Source organism: Typopeltis vanoorti, chromosome 22, assembly GCF_054136105.1.
Source record: "Typopeltis vanoorti isolate ZY-2024b chromosome 22, IOZ_Tvanoo_1.0, whole genome shotgun sequence".
NCBI lineage: Eukaryota > Metazoa > Arthropoda > Arachnida > Uropygi > Thelyphonidae > Typopeltis > Typopeltis vanoorti.
Window position 1 is genome coordinate 93,099,601 of NC_143570.1, and position 21,851 is coordinate 93,121,451.

The 21,851-nt window shown below is 35.7% G+C and overlaps 1 protein-coding gene across 3 annotated transcripts in view; it reads left to right on the forward strand.

Annotated features, from left to right (window-relative positions):
* Positions 1–21,851, forward strand: part of fray (oxidative stress responsive kinase frayed) — a 570,703-nt gene that overhangs the window by 244,558 nt on the left and 304,294 nt on the right. For all 3 annotated transcript variants that reach the window (XM_090411795.1, XM_090411792.1, XM_090411793.1), the window contains exon 8: positions 8,380–8,481. In XM_090411795.1, the coding sequence (XP_090267921.1) occupies positions 8,380–8,481 (102 nt within the window). The remainder of the gene's footprint in view (positions 1–8,379; positions 8,482–21,851) is intronic.

Genomic DNA, 21,851 nt, shown 5'->3' on the forward strand with positions numbered 1-21,851 from the left:
TACTAAAGATTCAAGTAAATCAGATTCTATACTTCAATAACAACCCTTAAATACAATTACAATTACTCCTCTTATGTAAACAATTCTTGTAAGACCACATGTCTATGATAATACCTTTGTTAACCTTTAGTCACACTCAGAGTAATCTCACATAAACAAATGCAGGCTTAGCTAATGACAACAACATCAATCACCCAATATATCACTTTAAATTCTGCTAAGTTTTCTCTCACATATAACTTAACAAGACAATTCAAGATTAGCTAAATGCCTATAGTCCTTATGTATCATTACATACAATAACCTTAAACGTGTGGACAGACTTATGTGCTCGTCGAACATGTTGTTTATTATTTTAACGGTATAATAGAACACAGAAACTAAGTAAATAATTGATTTATTAACTTGATGCTGATATTTCGCTGGTATTATAACCAGCATCTTCAGCCACTCATATACAGCCACTCTCAAACCAACACTTTGGCTACGCTATGTTGATGATGTGCTTGCCATTTGGCCACATGGCCCTGAGACATTGAAAACATTCTTAGCACATTTAAATAGCCAACACCCAAAAATCCACTTTACTATGGAACCGGAAGCCAACAACTGTCTGCCCTTCCTGGATACACTCATCACACGTCTCCCAGATGGTTCCTTATCATTTTCAGTTTTCAGAAAACCCACACATACAGGCAGATACTTACACAAACAATCACACCATCATCCTTCTCAACAATATGGCATATTAAAAATGCTAACCCATAGAGCGAGAGCAATCTGTTCAAATGATAAGGCTCTTACAGCTGAACTGACTCACTTACGCCACACCTTCTTGGCCAACGGCTACAATCCACAAAAAATAAACAAAATACTAAACACTCCTAAGAAACCCCTCCCACCATCCACCACAGAGAACTACAACAAAACAGTCACCATCCCTTACATTAAAGGCACATCCGAAAAGATCTCAAGAATTCTCATTAAACATAAACTACGCACTACATTCAGACCATGTAGCAAATTAGCCACCCTCATCCGCTCACCCAAGGACAGCATTCCTCCTTTATCACATCCAGGAGTCTACCAAGTACCCTGCTCATGCAATCAAGCCTACTACGGTCAAACAGGAAGAACTGTGAATATCCGCATCAGCGAACATAAACGATACGTCCGGAAATATCATTATGGGAAGTCGGGCCTAGCAGACCATGCTCTGGATACCCCTGCACACAGGATCAACTGGAAAAACACAAAAGTACTACACAGAAACCCATATAAATCAGAGAGATTGTTCTTAGAGGCGACAGAAGCCCTAAAACACACTCCAAATCTCAACAAATATGGCTGTATTAACTTGCCGAAGATCTGGGAGACAGTCATATTAAGGAAAAACTAGCACTTTTCTAGGACTCTAGCAATATATGATAGCGGTTTTTTTTTTTTTTTTTTTTTTTTTTTTTTTTTTTTTTTTTTTCTCTCCAGATAGAGGGCGCCAAAATCAGGACTCTAGTCTTTGTGTTGCTGCTACAATTTTGTTAATGTACACCATGTTGTTTTAGTCTCGCGTATTGTGACAAACAGTGTTTTTGTGCTCTGAAGATGCTGGTTATAATACCAGCGAAATATCAGCATCAAGTTAATAAATCAATTATTTACTTAGTTTCTGTGTTCTATTATACCGTTAAAATAATAAACAACATACAATAACCTTAAACAAATCATCACAAATTCTGTCTCTAGTAAAGCAATAGAAAGATCTTACTTTGAATCAGTTGTCTGGTTCTCTCTGATAGATTCTTGAAATCAGTTTCTTCTATTACCTTCCGATCTTGGCAACACATCTGGGTACCATCTCTGGGATTTATGGGATTTCCTCGTACTATTTGCGAACGTCAGGAACTTGGTGGCATGAAAATCCGGTATATACTTTCTTCTAAAAACAACTCGAATTAGTTGTCTCGCACTACTGGCTGGAATGCAGGATTCCGATCTTGAACCGGGAAGGTTTTCCCTGAACCTGGATCCAAAACAGAAATGATGACGAACTTATTCTGCCACACATCTAATCTGCCTCTCCTTTTTTGCTTGGCCTTCTGCCTGAAGATGATCAGCAAAAGTCCCTTGCGACTCTGTAGCCTTTTGCCCTTCGTTGCTGTAACTCCGGCTGTAACTTGCATCGTCGTAACCTCGACTCTGCGATCTCGTTTGATTCCGTGATCTCGCAACTTCTCGCTGACCTCTGTGACCTTACAAAAATGTCGTCTTGTGTCACCGTAGCAACCCTTTTTATCTGGCTCTGTTGACCTTGGGTTCTCTTGCGTATTAATCCCCTGGGTACTATGTGGTTCTGCACCTGCCATCTTTTTCGGTCGTTGCATTAAGGCGGGAAACCCCCGTACATATTTTACCTTCGTGATTGTAATCGCCCTAGGTCATAAGTTAATAAGATAATCCGTCTGGAAATATCTTAGTCTGGAACGTTCTTGTGACAAAATTAATTCACATTTAACTTTCTTTGTTATTTTACAAAAACTTTTGGCGGTTACATTATTGAGTAATTCACAAAATATTATGTCCATATTATTAAACTATACAAATTTTGCTAGTTAAACACAAGCATATTGACTGGAAGTTTGTTTACCAGTAAAATCGGTATATAAGTATTTTTGTATGAAAATCTTTCTATACACGATTTTACACTAGGCAGAGCAGATCAGATAACAGAAACAGATTAAATGCTACTGCTCAGCATGTAATTCTATACATCTGTGTACTTTTAATCATACATCTCATTCCTACTTTGAGCCAGTTATATAATGTGGAAAAATATCTTGTAGTCAGTATTAGATAGAGAAATAGGTCTCATGCTGCTGATTAAGGTATGATCTCTATTAGGTTTTGGAATGATGGTATGGCGTGATATGAATTTACTTGGTATGTATCCTGTAGAGAGAAAAGATAACTAGAATTGGAAGTAAAATCCCATGCCTCGCAATAAAGTTCTATCACTAGGCCATCAAGTCTTTTGGATTTTCTTGTCTTGCATTCTTTTTATGTATTGGTAATTTCAGATGCTGTAATAGGTCTGTTGAGTCCATCTAGGATATGAACAAGGAAGCCATTAATATTCCAAGAGTTACAATTTCCTGCAGGACTGTTGTCTTTATTTTTATAGTGTTCTTGAAAGTAGTCAAGGATGTCTTGAGTGGTGGACATCTTCACCATTAATGCAGATTTCAGTGATAGTCCTTTCTTCTTGAAATTTAGTGAATTGTCTATTGAAGAATGCAGCTGATGGTTTGTAAATAGCTGATGGGCTATTTACTAAGCGCTGCTGTATTCTTATCTTAAAATTTATTTATTTTTCACTTGTTTCTACCTTTCCATTCCTATCTCTATGTTAATGTTTCTAATGATGTTGCTACATTCTATACCACTGCGTTAGAGAGAAGCTGGTTCATTTGCTATGAACCAGCTTCTCTCTTTATACAGGTCTTTGAACTTTTTTCTTTTGTGTAAGGTCTGTTTATTTCTCTATTCAATCAGATTCTGTTTTACTGCTTGCTGGATTTTGACTATGTATCCCAGTTCCAGGTAACATTATTCCAGTATATGTTATTTATTTTCACGGTATTGATGACAACACAGAATAGTAAGAAAATAATATTTATTAACTTATTTGCTGATATTTCGCTGGTATTATATCCAGCATCTTCAGACCACAAAAAAAGCTTGTCAGAGTACTTGGAACAACAACAATTGTATAACAGTGGAACTGATTTTAAAAAAAAAATTGTAACGGACAACACAAGGAACTAAAGTCCTAATTAGGTACGATCTATGTTGGAAAAATAGAGTAAACAAATATTAATTAGATCTTAAAATGCCTGTCTCCCAGATTTTTGATTAATTTATTCAACCATACTTGTTGAGGTTTAGAGTATGTTTTAAAGTTTCTGTTGATTCCAAAAACATATTAGGAGTCCCCCCCCCCCACTTGGTTAGACTAATAGTGTAAGCAAACAAACCAAAAGACCAAGTGTAAACAAAGTTTGCACCTGAAGTATCTTCAGGACTGAGGCAACTTGTGGTAAAGGTGGACTGAGCTCCCATCACTTGTCTTAGTATCTCCCATAATGCAAAGCACATCTCCTTGCAGACATGCATTTTGGCAACTCATATAGGTAAATACGACTTCTCCATTATTTCCATCTTAGTATCACTACCTCTGGGTCTGGCTCCCACCGACGAGACCTCAATAAAGGTTGAAACCGGTCTGGGTAGTGGCCCTTCTGTAAATGCATAGCATTATACATCTCTGCAAGGAAATGTGTGTTGCATTATGGGAGATACTGAGACAAGAAGTGATGGGAGCTTGGTTCACCTTTACTATAAGTTGCCTCAGTCCCGAAGATACTTCAGGTGCAAACTTTGTTTGCTTACACTTGGATAAAGGATTAAACTAAATTTATTATAGTCTAACCGAGTGGAAAGAAAGAAAAACTTCTAACATCTTTCTCTAAATCCAGAGTAATTTAATAATAAGGTGAGGCATCTTTTGCCAACTCGTATAGGTAAATATGACTTCTCCATTACTTCCATCTTAGTATCACCACCTCTGGGTCTGGCTCCCACTGACGAGACCTCAATAAAGGTCGAAACCGGTCTGGATAGTGGCCCTTCTCTTGATGCATAGCATTATACATGTCTGCAAGGAGATGTGCTTTGCATTATGGGAGATACTAAGACAAGTGATGAGATCTTAGCCCACCTTTACCACGAGTTGCCTCAGTCCTGAGGATACTTCAGGTGCAAACTTTGTTTGCTTACACTTGGATAAAGGATTAAACTAAATTTATTATGATTCCAATAACAATCTCTCTGACCTATAATGACTTCTGTGTAGTACTCTTGTTTTCTTCCAATTGATCCTGTGTGAAGTGGTATCCAAGGCATGATGGTCCTCTATACCTGACTTGCCATAACAATGGTGCTGGATGTCAACAGTTCATCCTGTCTGTCCATAGTAGGCTTGATCACAAGAACAGGGCACTTCATAAACTCCTGGATGTGATAAAGAATAGAGTTTGTCCTTAGGTGAACAGATGAGAGTTGCCAATTTGACATAAGGTTTAAATATCCTTTTCAGATGTGCCTTGAATGTATTGGATTGTAATAGTTTTGCTGTGGTCTTGTGTGGTATGCAATGGAGGGAATTTCTAGGGAGCATTTAGTATTTTTTCTATGCTATGTAGATTATGACCATTGGTTAAGAAGGTGTGACGTGAGTGAGTTCAGCAGTAAGAGCATTGTCATTGGAACGAATAGCTCTAGTTCTGTATGTTACTGTTTTTAGGATACCATATTATTGAGCTGGATGATGATGTGATTGTTTGTGCAAATACCTGTATGTGTGGGTTTTCTATAAACAAAAAAAAAAGATAAGGAACCATCTGGAAGCCGTGTGATTACTGTATCCAGAAGGGCAGGCAGACAGCTTCCTGTTCCATTGTGAAGTGGATCTGAGAGTGTTGACTATTTAAATGCACTAAAAATGTATGCAATGTGTCTAGACCATGTGGCCAAATAGCAAACACATTCAGCATAGCATAGCCAAACCAATGGTTTGAGACTGGCTGAATTTGTAGCTACCTTTTCCAAGTGTTCTATGTAGAAATTGGCTAAAGGGAGAGAAAGAAGGAGTCCATTGCTGTCCTATCTCATTGTTTGTATATCTTCCTATCTACAGATCTTCACTATTTACAAATGTACCGTTAATCGAAACCCTTGATTTTCTAAAGTCACGTTTCACCCTGATATATTTGAACTATTTAAATTTACAGTACCTTTGTAAATAGTGAAGTGATATCAAAACTGATAGTTACATCTGAACTTATTAAGATATGGTTTTCTAAAATACTTTTTAGATGAACAGAATTTTTAACAAAGGAGGGAGAATTATTTGTGAGGTTGGCTAATAATTTAGCTAAATGTTTAGTAAATTTGTATGTTGGACTGTTTATACTATCCACAATAGAGCATAGGGGAATTCACTTGTGAATTTTAGGTGCTCCATAAATTCTGCAAAGATTATTTTCAGTAATAATCTTTGCAGAATAGTATAAATATTTATACTATTTACAGCGCACTCTGGCTTTAATCTGGTGGGGAGGGCGAGTTGAGTAGACGATTTGAGAATACACACTACACACCACATATGACCTATGACTGAGCATCTGCAATGATCGCTAATTCATATGTAGTATAAAAATAGAAGACACAACAACATAAATTTTAAAAAAATGAATTTTATTAATTAGGAAAATTTTCTAGTGTTTTCTTTTTCTTTGAGGGGCAGGGCCCTAGCCCCCTCCATCCTCTGGGTGCATCATTGCTATTTACAGCCAGCCTGGTTGGCTGAGTGGTTAGCGTATCCACTCTCCAGCCAAAAGGCTACGGGTTCTAATCCTGCCATGGCAATGGATGTTTGTGATTGTCTGTGAAATTACTAGTGGTGGTGGGCTGTTGGTGTAGTTGGTGGAGACTGTTGTAGAGGAGATGCCCTCCCTCAGTGAGTCTTTGGCCTCCCTGGAGGTGTCATGTAATAATAATTACCATTAATTGAAACCCTTGATTTACTAAAGTCACTTATCTTTTTTTTGTTTATAGAAAACCCACACATACAGGGAAATATTTGCACAAACAATCACATCATCATCCAGCTCAACAGTAGGGTATCCTAAAAACACCAACTCACTGAGCTATTTGTTCCAATGACAATGCTCTTACTGCTGAACTCACTCACTTATGTCACATCTTCTTAGCCAATGGCCATAATCTCCATAGCATAGAAAAAATACTAAATGCCATTCAGAAATCCGATACATTCAATGCACATCTGAAAAGATATCTAGACTGCTCAATAAATATTAGTTACGCACCATTATGTGAAATTGGCAACTCTCATCTGTTCAGCTAAAGACAAACTCTCTTCTTTATTACATCCAGGAGTAAATGAAGTGCCCGATTCTCATGGCTGGGCTTACTATGGAGAGACAGGAAGAATTGTTGACATGTGCCTTGGCGAACATAAAAAAAAAATACATCTGGCACTATGATTATGGCAAGTCGGGTGTAACGGACTATACCTTGGATACCACTTCACACAATCAATTGGAAGAAAAAAAAAAGTGCTACACAGAAGTCATTATAGGTCAGAGAATGTTTTTGGAATCAACAGAAACTTTAAAAGATACTCCATACCTCAACAGGTATGGCTGCATAAATTTACCAGAAAGCTGGGAGACAGTCATTTTACTATCTAATTAATATTTGTTTTCTCTCTTTTTTCAACCTAGATGGTGCCTAATTAGGACTTTAGTTCTTTGTGTTGTCTGTTACAATTTTTTTTAAATTAGTCCCATTGACATACCGGATTATTGATGTTTTGCATATGTGACAAACTGTTTTTATGCTCTGATGATGATGGATATAATACCAGTGAAATACCAGCAAATAAGTTAATAAATATTATTTTCTTATCATTCTCTATTGTCATCAATGCTGCAAAGATAAATGACATGTACTGCGAACTGAGATTCTTTTGTTTGGTTGAAAAGATCGAGGGAAGATTTATTTGGTGGAGGTCTCTATGCTCCAGATGCAGCATGCTCCATGCTGCATTGATCTACTAGTTCAATGCAGTGGAATTTAAGTAGAACTGTATTATGATCTGATGTTTTTTCTGAATTACTCTATTTATAAGGGAAGGAGAGATATACATTCAATCAAGATGAGTACCAATACCACATACTCTGTACAACTGACCGACACAAATTTTGCATGCATTTCAAGAAATGAGTCTAATTTGATTACAATCTGACAGAATTTATTTGTACTTTGCAAAGAAACGTTTTCTTCATTAAATGCTCCTCCTTCCTTCTCACTCTGCATTCACGAAGAGGCATTGCATGTTCCAGCGTCAACATTTTTTTCTTCCCATGTTACGTTCTTCCAAGATGATGGTGTAATTGTTCTTTTGCATTGTTTCCATCTGGTCTTTCCATCTTTTTCTTTTTCAACTATTTTATAATTTTGTGTGTGTGTGTACACACACACACACACACACACACACACAAAATATATTGAACTCTTTTCCAGTATCTTAATTTCTGATATGATCTAATCTTGTACAACCTTTTCCTAAGGTAAGAATTTCATTTCTGTTCTGCAGTTTGTATTTTAATAATATTTTTTGTTCATGAATTGGAAACATTGATGAGAATTAATGCTTCTGATCCAAATGTTTAATGTTGGTATGACCATTACTTTATAAATTCTTTATTCAATATTAAAATTGTCAACTTTTAATATCAGGTTACAGGTTATGATTTTAAAGCTGATATTTGGAGTTTTGGAATTACTGCCATTGAACTTGCCACAGGAACTGCACCATACCATAAATATCCTCCAATGAAGGCAAGTTTATTAATAGCATTTTAACTTTCCTTTCATAAATAAACACTGAATCATTTCTGTCTTAGTACATTAGTTGAAATAATAAATAGCATGAAAGCACTATAATTATACTAATTACAAATACTATAAAAGAGTTTAACCACTCTTGATTGTAATGTTTTTCAAACATCAACCAAAACATGGATGTGAAGTGCTTGTTAATGAAATTATACAGATATGAAACTAGAGGTGGCTGATATATTTCATTCATGATGTCATTTGGATAATTTATATTATTATGCATGTCGCTAGGATTTGTTCCAAGAAGTAATCTTGTAAATATAAAAGTTGATAACAGTATAAAATGTATTAGTAGATAAAAATATGGTTGTACATTATATCATTTTGTATATTTTTGTTTTTGCATGGTTTGCTTTTATGTATATATGTTATACATATGCATATTGCATTATACACTAGTGCCCAAAGCTGAACACTATTTCTAAAGATTACAACTGGAAATTCAGATGAATTAGCTTGTGGCAATTTGTATAACTGATGATATCAACAGGATAAAAGGCAAAAGACTGTGCTAAGTGAATTGTGTTTGAAGGAAGCCATTTTCAGGAAAGAATAGAGTTGCAAATTTGAATGTATTGTAATGTCTCAAAGACATCATCTAGATGATTTCACTTGTGGAAAAATTATTAGAAGTTTGAAGAAGGCTGCAGGATTACTGATATTGGCAGAGAGTTTGGAATCTCACATAGAATTGTATTCAGGCTCTAGGCAGGGTTTCAAATCAGTGGAAAGTGTTCAGACATTTGCTAAGTGGTTGCTCTCGATCTACCACAGAGCATGAAGACAGATTTTTTGTTACAACAGCAAAACGTAATCAATGCACCACAGCAAGTCAATTTGCAAGTTGGCTCCATTCAAACACAGGTATGCAGATATCTCAACAAACTGTGGCAAAACATCTGACAAGTAGGCCTAAGGCCTGTTGTATCATTAAAATTGGACAAGACACCAATCAATGTACTCTTTACAGATGAGTCGTTTTAGTCTTTCCTAGACATTTGATCTGGCGTGAAAGTGGTACTGTTTACAGTCACGAGAGAATGTTCTTGAAAGGGATAAATACAATGGTGCTGGGGTCATGTTGTGGGGAGACATTATACATAAAGGATGCACTGTGCTACAAGTGCTGATAAAAAGGACTATAATTGCAATAAAGTTCTTCAATATCATGTTCGATTGTTCCATGGTGCTGTAGGAGAAAAATTTATTTTTATGAATGACAGTGCCACACAACATCATACACAAGCAGTGGAGATACTTCTGGAAACTGAGAATATTAATTGAATCGAGTGGCCAACATGTTCTCCAGATCTCAACTTATAGAACATGTTTGGGACATAATAGGGAGATGGTATAAAGCATGGTATGACATTGTGAGAGTTGCATTGCAGTTCAGGGTGGACATATTCTGTACTGAAATGTCTCCTCATAGTTTTCTGTAAGCACTGTACATTAATTCCTTAACTATGTCCTTGGAAATTTGGCTTTTGCCAAAAACGTATTGCAGTTTAATTTGTACAAATTTTATAATTCATTTTTTGTGTAATTGGTTTGAACATCACCTTGTATATAGCTTCTTTATTGTTTTGACTAATTTCCTCTCTTATTATATATAAATGTATTCATTTAAATCTGCTATACTTATTTTGCTGTCTACTTCCATTTTAATTTGCCATCGTCATTAATACTTGACTAAATAGATGAAATGTTTTACCTGTTCTGTAGCTTCTTTGTTCAGAATACTACTATTGTTTTCAATGTTCCTGCTGTCATCATTACTGACTTGTAACCTTGAGGTGGGGTGTATATGATATTATGATAGTGCCTGATATTACAGACTTCTTATCAACAGTGCTTCTCTAAATTAATATCTTAATCTGTCAAGACTCCAATATTATCAGAACTTATATTTCTTTCTTCTAAAGTATTTCTTAATGTATCAATCCACCTAGATCTTGGTCTTCCTTTGGGTATTTTTCTTGCCATCATGGCAAATTGAGCACTTGTTTTGCTAACTTTCCCTCTCACATTCTGTTCAAGTGACTATGCCACCTGAGATTAGTTCTGCTCACACTTTTGTGAATGCTAACAATATTTCTTGTTCCTAATATCCTCATTTTAATATGGCATTGCCATTGGTGCCATCATTCACTTCCTTAATCTTTCTCATATACTCTTATATCTGTAGTCTCCAGTCTTTGATCAAGTGTTTTATTTCTACCTAGCTCAGACCTGTAAGTTAAATTTGTTTGAATGCTGTCTTGTATACAGCTGTTTAGTGTTTGGACTAATTTCTTCATTATTCCATATAAATTTCTTCACTTGACTTCCTGCCATATCAGCTTTGCTAATTCTGTTGCCCAAACAGTGCCCAAGTCCCGGAAATATTTTACTTGTTTTATAGGTTCTCCATTCAGGATGCAGTTGATGTTTTCAGTGTTTGTCTATTTTCATTATCTCTATCTTTTTATTTCTGATTTTCATGCCAAATTTATTGCAGCCTTTATTCAGTTTATCAAGAAAAATCTCAGTGGAATTCTCAGTAAAGAAGGGTGTCAGACAAGGCTGTGTTCTTTCTCCTATATTGTTTAACCCCTATACTGAAAATATCTTCCAGCAATTAGAAGAATTTAAAGGAGTCAGCATAGGAGGTAGGAATATAAACAACTTAAGATATGCAGATGATACAGTACTGCTAGCTGAAAATAAAAAAAGATCTTCAAACCTACTAGAAGAGACGCTGAAGCTAAGTGAAAAATATGGACTTAATTTCAACTTCAAAAAAACCAAAACCATGCTGGTAACAAGAGAAAAAGAGAAAATACCTGATATAAATATTAAAATCAGAGGAAATACTTTAGATCAAGTAGAGAGTTATATATATTTGGGTCAGCTAATTACAAAGAATGGAAAGTGTGATAAGGAAATATTAAGAAGAATAGAAATTGCTAGATGAACCTTCATTAGCATGAAAAACATTCTGACCTCAAGGAAAATTCACACAAAAACAAGAACTAGATTGTCCAAATGTTACGTATGGTCGACACTGCTATATGGAGCAGAAACTTGGACAATATCAAAATATTGTGAAAATAAACTAAAAGCCTTTGGGATGTGGATCCTCAGAAGAATTCTTAGAGTCCCGTGGACTGCCAAAAACACTAATTTAGAAATATTAGAGATGATTGGAGAAGATAGGAATCTGTTGAAAACCATTAAGAAAAGGAAAATCATCTACTTTGGTCACATACTAAGGCTTGAATCCCTACAAAAAACACTTCTAGAAGTAATGATACAAGGAAAAAGAAGAAGAGGAAGACAAAGAACAGATTGTATGGGAAATATTAAGGACTGGACCTTTTTGTCCTATGAAGAATGCAAAAGAGAAGCACAAAACCATACATGGTGGAAGCTCATGGTAGTCAACCTCCTGGAAGGAGGTGACATCTGACAGACAAGATTCGGTTTAGTCAGGAAATCATGCATGCATTACTAGATTTATTTAGAAGTATAACATCATCTGTTATACTTCTGTATAAAGTGAAGAGCTCAGATAACATCTCCAATTTTGATATGAAGTTTGATAGCACACTCCTTCATAATGTGGTCCCATATAGATTATGAATAACAGTTGATGTAATGTGTGCCCTTGTCTCACATCTGATTTAACACCAGACCATCTTCCTGTACCTCATTCATTCTAACTGATGATGTATTGCTTGATTTAATGATCCATTTACATCATGTAACTGTAGCATTTTGAATAGCTTTTCTCTTTCCACTTTGTCACATGCCTTTTCCAGATCTTATTATATTCCTACGATTTCTCGACTATTCGTCTTAAAGTGAAAATCTGATTTTAACAACCTCTATTTGGTCTATACCCTGCTTGTTCTATTTTCAAGTTTCACTTCCACAATTTTTCTCAGCCCTTTCTCAAATACTTGCATAAATTGTACCAGGAATACTCAGTAGTGAAATTCCTGTGTAATTCTCACATCTCTACTCCACTCATCTAGAATTCAATCAACTGAGCAGGCCTTCAAAATTGTCAGAAGCCCCAGTTAATTCCTGCATTCCTTAAAAGGCTGTGTAGAAGTTTTATCCCAGTTATCTAGTTTAGACTCTTAATCTGGCATTAGTAAAGTGGGGTGTCACAGACCCTAAACATATAGAAAGAAATAACTGCGACACCGCCAACTTACTAACGCTGGGTTAAGTGACTTATGAGAAGCAGCACAAAAATGAAATTTAAATTTTATAAAAATGTTAAGTATGCTACATACTGTCACGTGATGGTACTCTATGGAGCAGCTTCCCAGCAGCACATGCTATTCCCTCGGGTCCCTTGGGCGGAGACAGTTGCCTTTAGAGCTTACTTAGTCACTTGGACATATTCTGAGGTAGAGTAGTGTAGTCTGGGTAGGAACAGAAGTAGGTTGCCTATCCTTTTGGATGGCAAGAGTGATAACATAAATGATGGTGTGTTCCATACCTCTAGTTAGATGGACTATTGCCAATCCTCTCCCAAGCCGATTCTTCATCGGTGGAGAAAAGACAATCCCCCTTCATTAAAACAGTGAATATGCTACATAGAAGAATGAGCCCACAGTATCCAGCATCCCTGGGCCTAACAATCTCAGAGAACGTAGTTCAGTAGAGAAACAGGTATATTAGACTGGACATGCTACTCCAAAGCAAAATGATAAAAGCAAGTGAAAGAAAAATAATTGCATGATTGCTATATACAATGTAAGAACATTAGCAGATGATGAAAAGGTAGAGGACTATGAATTAAACAAAATGAAATGAGATATAATAGGACTGAGTGAAGTGAAAAGAAAATTAACAGAATGCACCACACTATAATCAGGAATGTGCTTTACTGGAAAGAATCGGATGATATCATGCAGAGAGGAGTAGGTTTTTTAAAAACAAATGTGTAGTACATAAAGTTACTAAATATGGAATGTCAGATCAGGTAGCACATATCAGAGTGCAAACATCAGAACGAAAAACCATTAGAATAGTGTAAATATATGCACCAATCAGCAGCTATAAAGGTGAAGTTGAATTCTGTGATACAATGTCTAATACAGTACAGCAGAATCTTATGGCCTACACAATAGTGTTGGCAGATTTTAATGCACAACTGGAGAAAAATGAAATTGAAAAGTGTATAGGGAAAAAAATATAGAATAAGAGAATAAAATGAAAGAAGAAATATGATGTTGAACTTCATGATGAGGAACCAGTTGAATGCTGTGAACACTTTTTACAAGAAAAGACCAAACCGACATTCGACTTGGATTGTTTCAAATGGACAGACAAAAAGGGAAATAAGTTATATTTTATTTCTCATTTAAGAATATTTAAGATGCTTCAGTCATCAATCAAATAGGCATAGGAAGTGATCACATAATAGTAAGAGTGGAAAATAACAAAGTTTTATGAGATGAAACAGAATAAAAACAAAATGAAGATAATGATCCATTAGTAGCCAACAAAAAATTATATCAAGAAGAAATTGCAGAAAAAGTATACGATCAAAGAAATAATGTCTCTTTGTTTTAAGGTTACACAGTGATCAGCATTCATATTTATGAATTTAGGGACACAAAACACACATGTTGAAAAGATTATTTTAGTAATTATTCATCATCATCATGAAATTCCTGACATGTACCCTCAAGGGGTGTACAGGATATGATAGTACTACATGAAAAATTTACATCATTACTAACTTCCTATCGACAGTTTTCCTCTAAATCAGTCTGTTACTTGTCAAGACTCCAACATTATCAGATCTTATATTCCTATCATCTAAGGTACTTTGTACCGTATTAATTCACCTATATCTTGGTCTTCCTCTGGATAGTTTTGCTGCCAAACTGCCAGAGAACACTTGTTTTGCTAATCTTTCCTCGCCCATTCCGTTTAAGTGACCATACCACCTGAGATTAGCTCTGCTAACGCATTCCTGGATGCTGACAATGTCAAATTCTTTCCTAATATCCTCCTTTTTAATATGATATTGCCATTGATGCCATCTGGTCATGCCTCAAATTTTTTTCAGGACTCTCATATCTGCGGTCTCTAGTCTTTGGTCAAGTGTGTTACTTCTGACCCACTTCTCAGATCCATAAATTAAAACTGGTTTGAACACTGTCTTGTATACTGCTAATTTAGTGTTCTGACTAATTTCTCTCTTATTCCATATGAATTTATTCAATTGACTGCCTACTATACCAGCTTTGCCAATTCTGTTGTCTATTTCCATATTTAATTTACCATCTTCAGTAAAAATTGTGCCTAAGTAGCTGAAATGTTTTACTTGTTCCACAGGTTCCCTGTTCACAACACAGTTCACGTTTTCAACAATTCTACCTATTTTCATTGTCTTTTTCTTTTTAATGCTGACCTTCATACCATATCTATTACAACAGTTATTCAATTTAGTCAGGGAATCTTGCAAACTTGTACTGGATTTATTTAGTAGTATAACATCGTCCGCATAAAGCAAAGAGCTGACATTAATATCTCCAATTCTGATATCATTTTTAATAGCACTTTCTTCATAATGTGATCCATATAGATAATGAATAACAGAGGGGATAATGTACATCCTTGTCTCACACCAGATTTAACATTAAACCATCTTCCTGTACTTCCTTCAATTCTAACTACTGACTTACAACTCAAATAAAGACTAAGTATTGTTTGATATAATGACATTGACACCATATAACTGTAGCATATTGAATAGTTTCTCTCTTGGCACCTTGTCCTATGCCTTTTCCAGATCGACAAAACTTAAATACAGATCTTTGTTATATTCCCATGCTTTCTCAACTATTTGTCGTAAAGTGAAGATCTTATCCTGACAGCCTCTATTTGGCCTGAATCTAGCTTGTTCTTCACCAAGCTTTTCTTCCACAATTCTTCTCAACCGTTTTTCAAGTATACTTGCATAGATCTTGCCAGGAACACTCAGTAGTAAAATACCTTTGTAATTCTCACATTCAATTTTATTTCCCTTTTTATATATGGGTACTATTAGAGTTTTACTCCAATCATCGGAAATTTGTCCCTCTGTCCAGGCTCTCTGAATTATGCAGTGCAGCCATTGTAAGACTTTTATACCACCATACTTCAGCATTTCTGGTAGAATATCATCTAGTCCTGCTGCCTTTCCACATTTCAAGCCTTTGATGGCTTTTTCTATTTCAATTATGGATATGTATTCCTGACTGTATGCCTGTTGAGTGTTTTTTACCACTGTGCTATCATTGCTTGTTTCATTTAGCAGTTTTTTGAAGTAATTACTCCATACTTCAAGGATATCATTTTCTCCTGTTTTCATGTCACCTTTATCATCTCTAACTCCTTTTACAGCACTCTTTCCTCCATTTCTAAGCTTCTTCAACTACCTCTACAATATCTTACCACCTTCTTGATATTTATTTTCTATGTTCTTGCCAAAGTCCTCCCATGACTTCTGTTTAGCTAGTTTTACACAGTGTTTCACTTTCTTACATTTGTCTCCTCATTCTCTAAGAGCAAAAGCTGACTTATTTGCCAGGAACTTTTGATATGCTTTCTTCTTTTCCTTCACTGCCTCTTTAACTTCCTGTGTCTACCATGGAGTTCTGATTTTTCTATCCTTGCAGACAATCTCACCACATGCATCTCTGGCTGAATCAATCAGGGTTTTCTTCAAAGCTTGCCACTGAATCTCCAAGGTTTGGTTCCTGTTCTCAAACTCTTTCATTTTTTCTTCAATAATCTTTGTGTATTTTAGTCTACAGTTCACATCTGAGAGCTGTTCAACTTTTATTTGCTTTAGAACTTTCTTACATGTTTTTGTTTTCATTATGAAATTCAATTAGGTGTTGGTGGATAGGGAGATGAAGTTCATGGGACACATTGCTAAGGTGTCCAAAATTGCACATAGGATTACTTGGTTATTGAGGAACACTCTAACATCCAGAGATAAAGAGGTTATTATTCCCCTTTATAAGGTGTTCATACTTCCACATTTGCTCAAGTCTGGATTCCTTGGAGATGAGGAGGTTGTGGAGAGGGTTCAGAGTAGAGTGACTAAGTTGGTGAGTGATGCAAAAAATGCTCCCTACATGGAGAAGAGGGGGATATGATAGAAACATATAAATTACTAAAAGGTTTTTATAAGATTGATGCAGGGGAAATGTTTCAGCTGTGTGATACTGATGGAAGAACAAGAGGTCAGTCATCCCTAGAAATTAAGGAAAAGTGTGGTTAACAAGAGTGTGAGAACGAGGTTTTTCACCTGGAGGGTGGTGAATGAGTGGAATGCATTGCCTGACTCAGTTGCAAGTTCTCCGTCTGTAAATGAATTCAAGAAGAGATATGATAGATATTGTTTTGATAGCTTGGGTTTCACGAGATGAGTCTACTGACTCCACGGAGATACCCATAATAATAATAATTTTATCCTGCACAAGACTAAATGGTGATCACTTTCAATTTCAAATCCTCTGTACATTCTAGTGTCCTGCACCAGTAGGAAGACCTCACTATCAAAAATAGCATAGTCAATGAGACTTCTTATTCTTTGCCTCTTCTCTCCATGTGAATTATTTGTGCACATTTTTATGTTGGAACATCATTAGTTATAACCAGTCCATTTCCTGAGCAGAAATCCAGCAGGTGTTTGCAATTATTATTAGCTTTGCTCTTTTCTCCAAATTTTCCCACTATATTTTTGTATGCCTGACAATCATTTCCTACTCTGCTATTTATATCCCCGACAAGGACCAAATTTTCCTTTTTCATTGTGTCAGTTGCTTTCTGTAAAGCCTCAAAAAAATTCCTCCACTTATACCTTAGTAGAACCTTCTGTGGGACGATAGGCACAAATAAGTCTCATTGTCCAGTTCTCCATTCTCCCACATCAGTCTACTTGAGACTGCCTGCCATTCAGTAAGATTAGCCTCGTATTTCGCGTTGAATACTATGGCTACTCCTTTTCCTTGATTGTCATTGCATAAATATAACATTTTGTATTTATTGCTCAGAAAGATCTCGCCAGTTTTTGCCTTTTTTTGTTTCAGTCATCTCTATTATGTCGATCTGGTACTTATCCATTTCGTCAGCTACACCCTATGTCCAAAAAGAAACCGAAATTTTGATAGAAAATAAAACACAGGCCAATTATAATTATGCAAATGATTTATTTCAATCAATATACCATCCCTCAGCTTCGATACAGTGTTATTGTCATGGTTACTGCCGCTTGAAACAAATGGTGTCGTATCGCTTTCCTTTCATTGGCAAATGAAGTCCGGGGAAGAGAAAGAAGTAACAGGGTGCTAAATCAGGTGAATATGGCGATTGATAGTACCGATCTTGAACTCTGGTGATGTTGAGTTGGGGTGTGTTCCAGTAGCTGACTTTTCGCTGTTTGCCGTGGTACCCTGGCGAAAACAACGGGGGGGGGGGGGGGGCTTGTTTAACCAGGTGACACAGCTGACACGAAATTCTGTCATGTTGTACCATCATTTGAAATTTGGTTTAAGCCAATAAGAATACAATTTGGTCGGCTAAATACCAAATTGCCAGCCTATCTTCATCCATTCAGTATCCAGGTAGATACCTAACAGGGTGCACCACGAGAAGGTGAGGATTGGATATTAGGTCAGAAGCCCTGATTGGTTCTCCACATTCCTGTAAAGGCTATGTGGAGATCTCCTCTTAGTTATATAACTTTGGCCCTTAAGTACCCTGCAATAAAGAACAAAATATTATAATTCAGGCAATAACAATTAGGGAAAACAGGGAGTAATCATAGTATTCAACACTAAATATGAGTATAATCTTATTGAAGATTATCTTCATATTTAGGCAGGCAGTATCAAGTAGAATGATGCGGGCAAATATACAAATGGGGATTTGGACAATTATTTGAGACTTAGTTTTGCTTATAGTCTCACAGAAGGTTTTACCAAAGAAGAAATGGAGGAATTTTTTGAGGCATAGAGAAGGTAGCAGGCTCAATGAAAAAGGAAAAGTTGATCCTTATTGGAGATCTAAATAGCAAAGTATGAAATGATTACAAGACATATGCTTTGGGAAAATTTGGAGGAAAGAGGAAAGCTAATAATAACAGTATCTACTGGATTTATGTTCAGTATATGGACTAGTACTAACATCTTGTGCCAAGATAAAAATGTGCACAGATTCACATGGAGAGAAGATGCGAGAAAAGTCTTACTGACTATGTTATTGTTGATAGCGATGTTTTCCCACTGGTTCAGGATGCAAGGGTATACAGACACTGCGAAATAGGAAGTGATCACTATTTAGTTTTGAGTAGGATAAAATTGAATTGTATATTCTAAAGAAGAATGGTTAAGAAAGTTTTAAAATGAACTTTTAAATAAAGTACAGCAGCTTTCAGAGGTGAACTGCAGACTCAAAAAAAACCAACATTAAAAAAAAAAAAAAATGAAAGATTGATCACAAGAACTAAACCTTAGAGATTCAGTGCCAAACCAAGAAAACATCGACTTATTCAGCTAGAGAGGTGTGTGCTGATGTTGTCTGCAAGGATAGAAAAATCGGAACCTCCATGGTGGATTCACTAAATAAAAAAGGCAGTAAAGGAAAAAAAAAAAGAAGGCATATTGAAAGTTCCTGGCAAGTAAGTTAGCTTGTGTTCTTCCAGATTACAGAGAAAAATTGAAGAAAGTGAAGCACTCTGAAATAATATTCTGAGAGCTATTGAAAACTTAGAAATGAAAGAAAAAAGTACTGTAAAAGAAATCAGAGATTGGAAAGGCGACATGAAAACTAAAGATATATTCTAGAGCAGTAAAAAAGAAAGATTGGATGACTGATGAAATTCTTTCTCTCATGGATCAACACAGATCATATAAAAATCATAATCCAACAAAATATACAGAAGTTCAGAAAATTATTAAACACAAGATCAAAAAAGCAAAAGAAATCTGGATGAATGAAAAATGTAAAGAAATAGAAATTCTACAGGAAAAATATGACAATTTTAATCTACACAAAAAGATGAAAGAGACCTCAGGTATATATAAGAAAAAACAATTCTGTATCCTTCGAAACAAAAAGGGAGAAATTATATCCAAAAAGGATGACAAAATACAAGAATGGATGAAATATATAGAAGAACTCTTTACTGATGACAGACAGAACCCAGAAAATACTGATGACAGACAGAACCCAGAAAATACTTATGAACATATGGAAGGTCCATGCATTCTAAAATCAGAGGTAGAATGTGCATTGAACTCAGCTAAAAATGGTAAAGCCCTAGGACCAGATAGAATACCGGCAGAAATAGTAAAGTTATTAGAAGGTGACAACATTAATATATTAGTAAAGCTATTTAATAAGATCTACGATACAGGCATAATCCCTCAAGACTGGTTACAGTTGACCTTCATCATGCTACCTAAAAAGGTAAATGCGAAAACTTGTAATGACTATGGAATGATCAGCCTAATGAGTTACGTTCTCAAAATGTTTCTGAAAATAATTCAAAAAAGAATATACAGAAAATGTGAAGACACCATCAGTGATACCCAATTCGGCTTTAGAAATGGCTTGGGAACAAGAGAGGCCCTTTTCTGTTCTCAAATCTTATTTCAAAAATGTATTGACCAAAACAAGGTAATATTCATTTGCTTCATCAACTTCGAGAAAGCATTTGACAAAGTCCAACATGCTAAAATGATTGTACTATTAAAAAGAATTGGATTAGATGGTAAAGACATCAGGATCATTGAAAACTTATATTGGAACCAAAAGGCATCTGTTCAAGTTGATGACATTATTACAGACTCCATTAACATCAAACGAGGAGTAAGGCAAGGATGTGTGCTGTCACCTCTTCTTTTTAACATCTACTCAGAAGCCATATTTCAAAAAGTCTTGGAAGGAAGAAAGGAAGGGATTAGTGTAAATGGTGAAATCATCAGTAACATCCGATATGCCGATGATACAGCTCTTCTGGCTGACAATAGTCAGGATCTTCAAAATCTTTTGGAGCTAATAAATGCAGAGAGTGAAAAAATGGGATTAAAAATAAATATCACCAAAACTAAATTCATGGTCATAAGTAAGAAACCAATTCTTAATTTAGCACTTTCTTTAAATAGGAAACAAATAGAAAGAGTGACAAAGTTTAAATATCTCGGATGCTGGTTAAATGAAGATTGCAATCCAGAAATGGAAATAAAAGTTAGAATTGAAATGGCAAGAAAAAATTTTCTCTTGATGAAATCAACGCTGTGTAACCGCAGTTTAAACTTAGAGCTTAGAGTACGCATGGTTAAATGCTATGTATGGTCTGTTCTGCTGTACGGTGCAGAAACATGGGCCTTGAAGACAACATCAATAAAAAGACTTGAAGCCTTTGAAATGTGGTTATACAGACGAATGTTAAAAATCCCATGGACAGCAAAAACGTCCAATCAGGAAGTACTGAAACAAATGGGGAAATCACGTGAACTTTTAGATACCATAAAAAGAAGGAAAGCTGCATATCTTGGTCACCTACTTCGTAATGAAAAATATAAGATACTTCAATTGATTATAAAAGGGAAGATAAATGGAAGAAGAGGACAAGGAAGACGAAGAAAATCTTGGCTGGCAGATATCAGACAGTGGACTGGTATGAACTCTGAGAGACTGCTCAGAATAGTTGAGAATCGCTCAAAATTTGCCAAGGTGGTCGCCGACCTCCGATAGGAGATGGCACTCAAAGAAGAAGATATTCTAGATGTCTCGAGTAATTACTTTGCAGGATTGCTAAATGAAACAAGCAGTGTCAGCATGATGATAGAAAACTCCCACTAGGAATACATATCCATACTTGAAGTAGAAAAAGTCATCAAAAACCTTAAATATGGAAAGGCAGCTGGAGTAGATGAAATTTGGCCAGAAATGCTGGCATATGGAAGTATAAAAGTTTTACAGTAGCTTCATTTCATAATTCAGAGCTGTTATAGTACCCATCTGTAAAAACGGAAATAAAATTGAATGCAAGAATTGATGAGGTATATCCCTCTTGAGTATTTCTGGTAAGATTCATGCAACTTTACTTGAGAAACAGCTCAGAAAAATTGTGGAAGGAAAGCTTGGTGAAGAACAAGCTGGATCAAGTCCAAATACAGGTTGTCAGGATCAAATTTTCCCTTTAAGACAAATAGTTGAGAAATTTTGAAATCTTGGGAATATAACAAGGATTTGTGTTTAAGTTTTATTGATCTGGAAGAGGTATATGACAAGATGTCAAG